Here is a 13001-nt window from a genome sequence, read left to right on the forward strand (position 1 = left end):
ACCCAATGCATGGTCAGTGCTGTTCTGTAACATTGTATAATGTTATGATCTTCTATTGAAATATATTCACATGCAATTGATTCGTGCTGCTGAAATATTGCAGAATGTTACAGCTGATGTTGCAGCACAATTTGGTCAGTGGAACTTGAAGTCTATTAGATAGATTTCAGTTAACCTTCAGTTCAGACATAATGATATCTTTATGTCACTTCTAATGCAACACATAAATAACTTTTTGATTTGAGCAGTTCTGCTTGGCCCCTTAAAGTCAGCCATGACACCCACTGCATAGGAATTTTGCTCAACCCACTGAGTCAGCCTACCTTCGTTTCAGCACTTGAATACTCTGGTCATAAGCTCATAACACATAACTGGTAATGAGTAGTGGCTTATCTGATGATTGAATGAGACTTGACAATGAAGATTTCATTGAACTACAAGTCAAAATTAGCTTTTTGCAGCTCTTGGATTGTTTAATGGAATTAACCTATGAGAACTCACCATGAGGAGATTGCTGAATGTATAGGTCCACCAAACCACCCTTCTTTTTTGCAAATTTATATTTAATGCATTCAATACATATTTAGTCATTGTCTCAAAATATTTGTGGGACCCAGATGAGAAATATTATTAGCCTTTGTGATTTTGTGCCAATCTGGATAAATTTGACTCAGGATTCTGAACCCCAAACTGAGGCTGTCCCTTCTTTGACAAGTCATAGGCAGAGTTCAGCCGCCGTGATGTGTCACAGGACCTTAAGTATTTGGTCAGGTAGAAAGCAGTAGACTTTCCACATGGAGGAGATATTTTTTTCTTGTATGGCACATGATGCATGATTTGATTAGTGGATTGATTGAAATGATGTATCAACAATGGTTCTGTTAATTTCATAGTGGATCGTTCTAGGATTCTGTATACTATATATGTAGTGACCAGCTTTAAAGTTTAAATCTTGTGGTTCTCTGAATTCTCCCAAATCAGTGTTATTCTCCCTCCTTTGTTGGCACCACCCTTCTCCAGTTGTTGACCCTGACTTTTTTTGTCTTCGTTGGTTATCAAACTGACAATAATATTCTCAAGAGAAGGGATCAAAGGAGGATAGGTGATGGGGCCATTAGGTATGGGGCCACTTTTGGCTGTAATAATATTCAAAATGAATATTAATGATATTACAAACAATACTTTTGAACACATGCTCTTTTCTTGAGTGTAAAAATAAGAACTTGAAGCGTGTGTTGCAATCTGTGACACAGTATGATAATTTTTGAATTGAACATGATTTTTAAATATCTTTGTTGAAATGTTGAAAAAGTTCTGGTCATGCGTGAAAATAGCCCTATTTCTGGCCGTACAAAAATAGAGGAGTTCTAGATCCGTTAATGTCTCAGGATGCCTTAGAAACCCATTTATCCAAAGATTTCTTACAGAAATAATGAACAGTGTGAGTTGCCACAAATTTCTCAGTCCTCAATACCACAAAGGACAGATGCAGCTTGACAATGAAGCGTACTGGAGATTAGGCCTTCGGAATGTACTCTGCTACAACTTAACATTCTTCGAAGGATATTCTATGATATCTATCATTAAATACCTCTATCAAAGATTGTTAGCCACTGACTTTAAACTAGAGTCATTGAATCACAATGGGTCTGATGGACATCAAATTCTCCTTTAGTAACAGATTTTCTTTTGCCAAGTAATCATTATTGTTGCTCAGGTTTCCTTCATACTGGATTATGCCACAGAATTTCAGATGCCAAATAAATATTATTGGTGCTGAGGTTTCTTTCATTGTGTATTTTGTGAAGGAACCCAACATGGATTGGCAGTATGCTATCATAAAGATTACGTACTGGTATATAGCATCACCAAAGTACATTGAGTAAGGTTCTTCTATGAGACTGACATATGCCTATTGTACTATTTTTTGATGCAGCTTACCATCTCTCCTCTCCTGAATTAGTATCTGATCTTTTCTTTTATCATAGAACAATGACCATTTGTGAATCTACCTTATCTCATTTTAGTATCTGCTGCATAAACAAAAGCGTTTCATGACTTCAGGTTATTAATTATGCTTCACTTACTTTACCGTGAAATAATGCAAAAATGGTGCAATTAGGAGTACTTTTCTCTCAGAAACCCTAAACAAATGGTATCTGTTGCTGAGTAAGCCAAGAGATTTAAGTAGAAAAATTTGAGTTATGATTACATTTGGAATTTTTCATTTTAAAGTATCATTCATCATCAGATGAATCCTTATCAATGGTGTGCAATGAGTTTAGGGCATGAGTGTTCACATGCTGAAGCAAATAACAAGAAGGAATCCTCCAAATTCTAAAATTAGGTATCTCTACTAACGTCCATTAACCAAAGGGGATCTCCGCCCTCTAGCAGCCCTTCCTCTCTCCACCTTCCTCAACCTCTGACCAGCTTGAAAGTAGAGAAGTGTGAACTTTGTATAAATTTATCTTAATGGCAGCATGTGACATTTTTAATGACTGCAGTAAGAGGATGCAGGGAAGTAAAAGTCACTGGTATGATTTCCACTCTTTTATTTATTTTTAAGAGCTAGAAATTGAGCATAGTTGTTTGATCTTTGTGACTCAAATATGGCTGGAAATTAATCTGTAAAAATAATGCAAACAGGCTGTAAACAGTAAGGAATTGATTTGATAGTTGATGGGAAGCAATATTCAAAATCCTCTACAAGCACCTTAATTGATATACAGAATGTAATTCTAAGTGTATGCAGTTTTTAAGTAAAACAGGATGTCCAAATTCAGGGTTAATTTACAAATATGAGGGTGTGACTTATATTTTTAACTACTCCATATGCCTTACTGAGTTACTCCAAAATATGATTAACAATAAAAGTGTACCTTTCAGATTTCAAAGAGGAAGTCATTTGTGAAACTAGAAGGTAAAAGCTGTGACTGATTACACTATTTTAACTTAAACTTTTCTTCAATTTATTTTCCATAGGCAATTCTGCTACTTGAAATCATACATAAGAAGGAAAGTAAAAAATGAATAAAATTCAAATAATTGAAAATGCATGAATATAATAAAGACACGCAGTATTTTAATAAAACTGTGAATTCATGGAGTAGCTCATAGAAGCAGATTATGTAAAAATTTAGCAGTATATGATGCTTATGCCTTCACAAAATTGAAACCTAGAACATTAAGGAGACACATTTTTATGTCATTAATACAAATAAATTTTATTGCATTCCTTTTCACAGCTGTTTTCTTCAGAGGATCCCCTTCCCATAGGTATGAATTTGTTACCTGGCAGTTCGGAGGGTTCTAGTGATAAAACAAAGGAAAACCCAGGTATGTGAATCAATCAGTGAATACTCTTTATGAGATCTGTTAAAAAGTATTGTGTTTTTTTTTCAAAAATTATTTATTTATTCATGAATATTTATTTGGACCCCTTCAAAGTAATCCCCATTAAATATCATACATTTTTGCCAACATTTTTTCCAATCCTCGAAGCACTTCAAAAAATCATTTTTTGTGATCTAGTTCAGCTCCTCCTTCGATGCAGTCTTTATCTTGTCAATCGTAGCATAGCGTCGTCCTTTCATGGGCCTCTTCAGTTTCAGGAACAAGAAAAAGTTGCTTGGGGGGAATGCAGTGGCTGCTGCATCCTAAATGTGTTGTTTTTGGCTAAAAATTCATGCGCAAGTAACTATGTGTGGGCATGGGCGTTGCCATGGTACAAAATCCAATTTTTGTTCATCCACAAATTCGGGCGTTTATAGTGGATTGCTTTGTGCAAATTGTGCATAACTTGTTGGTAATATTCCTTATTTACCGTTCTACTCTGTGGCAAGAACTCATGATGCACCACATCCCTGCAATCGAAGAAAACTGTAAGCAAAACTTTCACATTTGACCGAACTTGGCGAGCTTCTTTTGGTATTGGCTCGTGATGCAGCTTCCATTGGGATGATTTAGCTTTAGTTTCCACGTCATAACCATAAAACCATGATTCGTCACCAGTTATGACCCTCTGGAGCAAATTTTGGTCGTTGCGGACGGAGTCCAACACCCATTAGCAATGTTAATGCGTAGCTGTTTTTGGTTGAAATTGAGTAATTTTGGTACGAATTTTGCGGAAACCAGTGTCATGCCCAAATCATCGGTAAAAATTGAATAGTATGAGCCAATCAATATGATTAGGTTCTCAGCAATTTCTCCAAGGGTGAATCGACAATTGGCCAATACTATTTTCTTCATTTCATTAATGTTTTCGTCTGCTGTTGACGTGTTCAGGGGTCCGGCATGCTCTTCGTTGTTCTCATCTTCTCAGCCCTCTGAGAACATTTTGTTCCACCGATAAGCATTGCTTCGGTGAAAGGTAGCTTCTCCATACCCTACAGTCAAAATTTGGAATGCGTCCGCGCACTTAATTTCGTTTTTCACACAAAATTTGATACAAAGTCTTTGATTCATTTTTTGGAACAGGCAAAAACCAAAGACAAGCCAAAACACGTCCAAGCAAGACAGCTGTCAACAATTAATTGAACATTCAAAATGGCCAAACTTTTTGACATAAATGAGAGACATAAGTACCAGCATAACACCACAAAAAAATCATAAATTAAATATACGTAACGCACGAAAATTCAAAATCCGTGATACTTTTTGAACAGACCTCATATGGTGTGAGTATTGAACCACCAATGACTGAAAAATGTGCTTATTGGGGTAAGAAATGTAGTAAGCTCTAAATCATCCATGCTAATGGAGGCATGATGCAACAGGGATTATAAAAAAACATGAATAACCGAAAATTGGATAAAATCTGGTCCAGATATTAACAGAATCTCTTCCTTTTTCATTTGATTAGGTCCAGTTTTTTTAGCAATGGAAAGTACAATTTTTTCCATTTTTCAACCAATTTTTTTATGGTGGGATTATAGTTTTATAAGGACATTGAACTGTCATTAAGTGAATAGCAGAATGTATTATCCTTAGGAAGCTAAACTAGTCACGCAGCCAGGAACAACAAATGATTTACAAAGGATGATTATTAACAAAAGATCGCTGATATGGATTCATATTCATTATATGGTACAAATTAAAATACAGTAGAATCTCACGCAATGAGCACCTCAGGAATGCACGATGCATATCCAATCGGTCACATCACTGATTTGCACTATCCTCCAGGTCAATATTAAGTAGATAGATGCTTCAAAGGCAGTGACAAGAATAGCTACGCGATGGTTATGTATTCTCAGTAATGGTTAAAGGATGATTCTTAAATATATAAACAGAAAGCAATTGCAAGGCAACTCAGATAACTAGAAAATCATTTGTGATGTTTTTAGCATGGATAGTCCAAAAGGATAATCCACAAAATGGATAGTGCACAAAATAGATAAGCCACTCACCGATAATCGAGAGTTCACTGTGCATTAAGAATTCAATGGACTGGGTTAAAGTAAATGAGTAGAAGCCAGAGAAGTATTTGGGCTAAATATGTTAGAATTGCATTTACTATTATAGAAGTATAATTTATGATGAAACAAGTTTGCAATATCATTAGGGAAAATTTAGGACTCTTAACTTGTGTGCATATTGTGCAATCAAATGAATCAATCAAATGTGAAGACTATTTATGGAATGAATGTGTTGAAAAACATAGCTCTTTTTTTGTTGCCTGATGCACTGCATCAACAATAATCTCATGCCTGATGTGAATAAATTAATATTGTTTTATTGATAACTATGAAGGACAAAATAAAAATATTAACATCATTCTTGTGTGCCTTCAAAAAACACAAGGATAAGTCTATAAATATGTCTCAAACATCAGCAAGACAAACAAAGGAGCTGTTATGAACATTTCATTGGGACCGCTTGGAATAACCACCTTACAGTCCCTATCTAGCCCCCAGTGATTTTCATTTGTTCAGGTCAAATATTTGGGGGGGCTGACGTTTTGAAAATGATGATGCCGCAGTCCAAGAGGTTACTCATTGGCTGCCATAGCAAACAAAAGATTTCTTTGGTGCCGGCTATCGAGGACTTGTACAGAGATGGGAATGCTGAATGTACAGGTCGAATATGTGGGAAATTGAAATAAATTTCAGGAAATTACTTATATTATTGCCTTTATCTAGTTTTGCGAATTATTTATTGACTTACCATTATATATAAGGAAAGGTTTGATTAATTTGAACATCGTTTCATGATGCCAGGTTATTAACATCTGCCTTGTGATATGAATTTTTATCAGATTTTGAGTAAAATAAAAGATCTGAGTGTGCCTTCTGAAAACCATTCTGCATTGTTAATTCAAGGTTTTCAGACTGCTAGGGTCATTCATAGTTTTGTGACTAATGGACAAGTCTTTATCCTTTTAATATGGTGTTCTACCAGAGTTCATTACCAAGAGAAGTGTGCCCCAGTTTTAAGAATGCAAAGGCTCTCCTGTAATCTAATCTTTATAAGCAGGTATATGCCTTTAAACCAATCTAAGATTCCCCTGCATGTTCACCAATGCATTAAAGAATCATTAGTCCAGTGGGTCGTGGTAGTCCAGGAGGTAGAGCGTTGGACTATTGACTGGGTTCGATTCCCGGGCAAGTCTCTGGGCACCTGCAGCTCCACCCAGGCTATGTGATTTTTCGGGTACCAGTTCTTCCTGGGAAACCATAACCGGCACAGGGGAAGGAACTGCCCCCCTACCCTTATATGTGGATGTCACACGCTATCAGGCTTAGTACTGGGTGAATTCTACCATCACCTACCAAACCAACCTTCGGGTTGATTACTGTGTTTATGGTTTTTTAACTACTAGGACAATCCCCTCACATCTTTCTGACCATTACCCCATTGTTGCTACTTTTCTAATGAATGCTAACACTCCTTTGGAGGTTTATCCCACTCGATCTTTCAATAGCTCTAACATTCACCATTTTATGAATCTCTTGTGACTTGAGGAGTGGCACAATGTGTATAACACTGCCTCTTTTGATGAAAGCTTTGATAATTGTTTTATTACATTTCTGCACTACTTTAACATGTCATTTCCTGTTCTGTACAAAAAAAGAACCAAGTCCCCTTAGTGTAAACCTTGGATAAGTAATGAAATACATTTCATGGCTCAATATCTTAAAGAGCTGGCCATTTCTAGTAAAACTAATTGCGAACTTAAGACTGAATATGCTAAAAGGAAAAAGCATTACCATCAAATGTTACAGTCGGCTAAACATTGTTATAATGGCCATATGATCATTAACTCTGATATTAAATCTAGATCTGGAAAATTATTAGTACCTCCAGAAACAAACCCAGGTAGCAGTCTCAAATTCAGATTAATGATTCATCAGGAATTATTAAATCGGACTTCTACAAACTTGCCCGTAACTTTTCTGATCACTTTCAACCTTCTTCTATTGCTAAGCAGAGCAACTCTCCTAATTTAGAAGCCATTGCTGCTGCCCACTCAGTCTCTATTTCTATATCCCCTCACGAAATCTGAACTGAAAAATATAGTGAAGAATCTAGGTACAAGACAAAGCTCTGGTTTTGATGGAATTCTGAGTTACATTATTAAGCAATCTATTTACTTAATTATGCAGCCTCTTCATTTTCTCTTGAATGAATCTCTCCGATTAGGATTGTTTCCATTTTCTCTGAAGGTGTTAAAAGTCATTCCACTTTATAAAAACAAGGGCAATAGACATGACATTAACTCGTGCCATCCAATTTCTCTGCTGAACCAATTCAGCAAAATATTTGAGAAGGCATTCTATGTTAGGTTAATTTCTCACCCAGAGGTTTCCAATCTCCTTTCACCATCTCAGCATGGTTTTAGGGGGCATAAATCTACATCTTCTGCTAACTTTCAGTTAATAACCCAGACTTTAAATGCTTTAGATAAAAAAATGGAAGTTGCTGCAATGTTTTTTGCTTTCTCGAAAGCTTTTGATTTTATTGACCACCAATTACTTCTCAAGAAACTCCAAAGGATGGATATTCATGGCATACCTAATGTTTGGATTAAGTCCTACCTCTTTCATTGAATACAACACGTGGTTGTTTCTAAAAATGGTAAATCTTTTGTTTCCACAAGTAAGATCCTTAATCGGGCTATTCCTCAAGGCTCTGTTCTTGGGCCTGTCTTGTTTCTTTCCTGTACAAATGACCTTTTAGAGTTTTCAACGTATAAACGTTGCTACCCCTTGTTATATGCTGATGACACCAACATTATTCTTGTATCGCCTACTTTTGATGAATTGGTAGTTAAGTGTTAACAGGTTAGTTACACCTTACTCTTTTGGTGTCATAATAATTTCCTATATTTGAATATAGAATAGTCTCACCTAATATGTTTTGCAAATAAAAATAAAGCAAGCACAGTACTTTCTATTGAAGTTGATGGGAAGGTGATCCCACAGGTACAAAATACCAATTTTTTGGATTTCCACCTCAATTCTCAAATCTCTTCGGATGAACACATAAGTACTTAAACCAGTAAGTTAAGCTCGGCCTGCTTTTTAATAAGGTCCATTAGATCCACAGTTTTTGGCTGTTCTCTGTGCACTATACTAAGGTGTAATTTATTCTCACATAGCCTATAGTATCCTTTACTGGGGTTCATCATCTAAGGCCTTGGCTATTTTCAGAGTCCAAAAAAGAGCCATTCAGCTAATGAGTTTTGCAAAACACAATACCCCTTGCCGTCCCCTTTCAAAAATTGTCAGTGCCATGTATTTATATTTTTCATGTAGTAGTACATACAAAAAGAAATCTATCTTAAGTATGTGAAAAATTGTGATATCCACAAATAATCTAAAATGCAGAATGAGCAGCTGCATGTTTTATATGCAAGTGCAAAAAATGCATGTGCTTGCCCAAATTTTATGGGCCTTCAACTTTATAATAAACTCCCAGCTGAGATTTAGGTCCAAAAAAGTGTGGCTGCATTTAAAGTAAATCTACTTATGTTCTTAAAATAAAAAATGTTTTATTCAATTGCTGAATTTCTCGATAATGCCTGATATGTGTCTGACATTGATTTCTAGTGCTTGTGATTGGTTGAAAAAGACCCAGCAGAAAGTTAAGAGCGAGACTATCTTAAAGTATATGATCATTTTTCTTTTTCATCTTTCCTGCCATTACAATTCCACATATAAATATATGGAATTGTAATGGCAGGAAAGATGACAGGAAAGTGATAATAACTTTTGTTAATGACTTTAGAAGAAGTGATGACAAATTTCTGGAATTCTGCAATGATTAAATGTTGATATAACAGTTAATTTGTTTAATGCAACTATTCCACCATCTTATTATTAAGTGTTAACATTGAAATATTTTGATCCTTTTCGGTGCCATCCAATATTTTTTCCTAAATTCTAACCTGAAAAATCACAGTTTGTCTGATACGTACACTGGGAAATATGGTGTATAAATTGCAAGCTAAGTGAATTGCCAATTTGGATTTATTTTGTTGAGTCTCAGTTCATTTGCATATTTTATATTGGTTTTCATCGTTTTATTGACAGCCGAGTTTTTTGGGAGTTTAAATTTTACCTGATTTTTGTTGTTCACTTTTATAATTCATTATTTTTATGTTAAATGGAGAGGGTGGTATTAGGTTGAATTTATCTTGTTTAGTGGATAATGGTCCTTCATAATCCACTTCTTCCCATTTCTAGATTCTTTTAAAAGCATGGTTATTTGTGCAAGTTAACATGAATACTAACTGCTGAGTCTTATAAATAAGTTTTTTTCCATGTTCTCTTACAGATTTCTCAGTGTCTGGAAATGAAATAGCTGCTTATAATCCTACACTGTTAGATTTAGTTGAAGATAATGATGATTCTCAAATGATTAATTGGTATGATGAGGAATCCTGCTTGTCAAAAGAAACCTCAAGTAGTGATGCTGTAGCTGTTACATCAAGTAGTGTAAGCAGAGACAAAGGTTCTGTTAGTGGCACTATGGTAGGAATTACAGGAAAAGGAGCTGGAAAAGTTAATGTCACATCTATAAATTCACCAAAGAATACTCACCCGAGTCGGAGGAAAACCAAGTGAATGTCATGCATTGCAATGAACTATTATGAGCTAATGTAAAGAACTTAAGGGAGGCTGGATAGATATTGTGTACATAGTAACTATGCAGATTGCTAAGATTTCCAATTTCACATAAATTAGGGCATTTGTTATTGTAATTTTAAAGTAGATGTTTAAGTACTAAAATGGACTGATAAGTTTAGGTTGCTTCTGATATCTCTGAGAATAAAAAGTGGATTCCCATTGCAATTTTACAAAAATCAGGTGAAATAGGACCTGCTTTTGCTAAATTGTTATTTATGTGTTGAAAAACTTGAAACATCATTGTATCCTTGCTGTATGTTTATCACAATAATATTATGATTACAACTCTTTGTATGTTGGTCTTTTTGTGAATGAATTATTTTGAGTAAAGAAAAACAGCTGTCAATATATACAGAAAAATAATAAGGATAGTGTTTTTGTTTGAAAAAATTCTGGTTTTCTTGTTATAGCAAGAATTTTATATTTTTCTTTTCATTTGTTAAATTGTTGATATAATTTATAAAAGCTTCTTTAGCTGTAATATTCTTTTTCCTGATAACATTATGTAATTTCAATTTTTAGCCTGCTAATTGTAATAATTGACCAAGTTTCAGATGAATGCATTTTTAATATTTTGCTTGAAAAAGGAATAATCCCCTCATGTAAATTTATAAGGGATATAAGGAATCGATCATTTTGATTAAGCTTTTCTCCAAAAATTATCAAAACTATGATGGGAATTTCACTGAGCACTAACCTTTTGTTGTGTATTTTGTGCATATGCTGTGAATGGTTATTGCTGTATTAATTTTATTTTAGTTCTGGGTAAGTTTTGGAGTGCTATATAATTGGCTGCATTCTTGGTTGTCAACCTTATTTGGGATTTCATTTGAAATTATTTCTCAGCTAGATTTTTTACTGCTGGAGTAAAAATGTTTTGGCCAACCATATTTAATCTTGTAATATATTTACCAGTAGATAAATTGCATTCCAATATCATAGATGCTTTACTCGTACTGTCTTGTCTATTCCAAGTCTTTGCAATGGGTAAGAATATTTTGGCATCCTTTCCAGATATAATCACTGAAGTTACATAGTTAATCACAGGCATGATGATGGCATAGATAGCCTAAGTGCACAAAAATGCCCTCGCTTTTTTTTAATATTTGGTGGTACCACCATCTTTGTTAATGGAGGCAAGAAGACCAGAGTATGGGTAATACATAGGAGAGGATAGCAGGTGTATGAGAAGGGTTAAGGAGAGGGTGTTTGGTTAGTGATAGGCTAGAGTAAGAGCTTCATACAAATTGGTTAGAAATTTATCAAGAAAGTTAAGATTCTTGCAGATTCTGTGATCATAGATGGAGAGTGAGTATGGAAGAAAGCATTTGGTGTTCAATGGATAACAACTGGTGTAAGGGAGGTACTCACCCTCAATCTGTAGTCACTGCAATTTATCAAGAAAGTGTGCTAGAATTAACACTTGCTTTGCTTTCAGTGCTTTTCTTAACTATGGATACCCTGAGTTGCTTTTCATTTTTTTTAATCCTAGGAAACTTGCCTGCACCCAAACCTTGCCAAGACATTAACTCACCACATCCCCTCCATCTGCATGATTTACTTCCCAGAAATTCAGTTCCCCAAGCATCCTCAAATACCTCTTCTCCAGTCTGAACAAACAAAACAGTAGCAAACATTTTTTTTTGTTGTCTCAGGCGTAACTTTGTGGAAGTAGCAAACATATTACCTAAATATCCATCAGTCACTTTTAAATGACCCAATAATTTATCCGGTCTACTGACATCCAATTAACTTATCCAAATACTAAATCATCCACAATTTCACACCAATGCCTTGCAGTTGACCCAAATTCATAACATCCCATCTTCACCACTACTTGCCTCCCATCTCGACTGACCCAGTCTTTTTTTTTCCACAGTACTTTCTCATGCGCATCGTGTACTATGATTTACCCACTCAAACTGCAAGTTCTGCTCCTTTTCTTATGTTGAGCAATAAACCACACCCCTCAACATGTGCAGAAACAGTCTTCCATAAATCTTCTGCATTAGCCTCCACCAGTTCCAAAACACCCCCCTTCCAATATGTTGGAAGCTCGTGTACCTAAGCTATCTATGATGTTGTCATGCCTGTGGCTAATCAAAAATGGATTAATCTGGAATGGACTATTATTATGGTTCCTGTAGGCTAAAAATTAAAATAACATGATGTAATCAGGAAGTACAATATGAGGCATTTATAAATATATAAACTTTCAAACAAAGAAAAGGAGAATGTATAAAATATTCTTGATCAAACAAGAAAGTCATTGTAAGTTTCAATTTTGTTGTACAAAAGTTTTTGGACCTTACCACAAACCATTGGGTGATAGGTGCCTTGTTTATTAAACTGATGGTATATGTTTCTCTTTCCGATTAAAGGCACCTGCCTTTGGATTTGAATATCATTAGTATCTGGAAATGCATGTGTTGGTCATTGATAAATGATGTAAAAATTCTATTTTTGTGTGCAGATGAGTGAAGTGGCATTTGTGAAATAAAATTGTATCCAGTGTGTGAGCCAAAGTTTGAATTTATTTCCTGTTGTTTCACAATTCCTGTGAAAAACTCTAATACAAAATCCTTGGCGTTTCCTTTTGCCATTCCTAAATCATTTAGTAAATGATATAACTTTAAAATGTAATTATTCCTGCAAGCTAAAAACAATTGGTAGTCTAATACATAAGGTGACCTTTTTTCTGGTTCAAGTCAGGCTAATTAAACTGGCTCTAAGTTAGGCATGTGTCGCAGGTATCAAAGTTTTACTCAATGGCCTTTTTAGCTTATTGATATACTCCACTGTCTTTTACTTTAGCATTCACTAATCATTTTCAGCATAGCATTCACTAATAGCATGGCATTCACTATT

At 35.1% G+C, this 13001-nt stretch overlaps 1 protein-coding gene across 2 annotated transcripts in view; it reads left to right on the top strand.

Moving 5' to 3' along the window:
• Hsf (Heat shock factor) overlaps positions 1 to 12649 on the top strand; it is a 35965-nt gene extending 23316 nt beyond the window's left edge. For both annotated transcript variants that reach the window (XM_071588536.1, XM_071588537.1), the window contains exons 9-10: positions 3249 to 3339; positions 9781 to 12649. In XM_071588536.1, coding sequence (XP_071444637.1) covers positions 3249 to 3339; positions 9781 to 10070 — 381 coding nt within the window. In that variant the 3' untranslated portion in view covers positions 10071 to 12649. The remainder of the gene's footprint in view (positions 1 to 3248; positions 3340 to 9780) is intronic.
• The last annotated feature ends 352 nt before the right edge of the window (positions 12650 to 13001 follow it).

The sequence above is a fragment of the Hetaerina americana genome, unplaced genomic scaffold (assembly GCF_022747635.1).
Source record: "Hetaerina americana unplaced genomic scaffold, ioHetAmer1.1.p SCAF_3, whole genome shotgun sequence".
Lineage (NCBI taxonomy): Eukaryota > Metazoa > Arthropoda > Insecta > Odonata > Calopterygidae > Hetaerina > Hetaerina americana.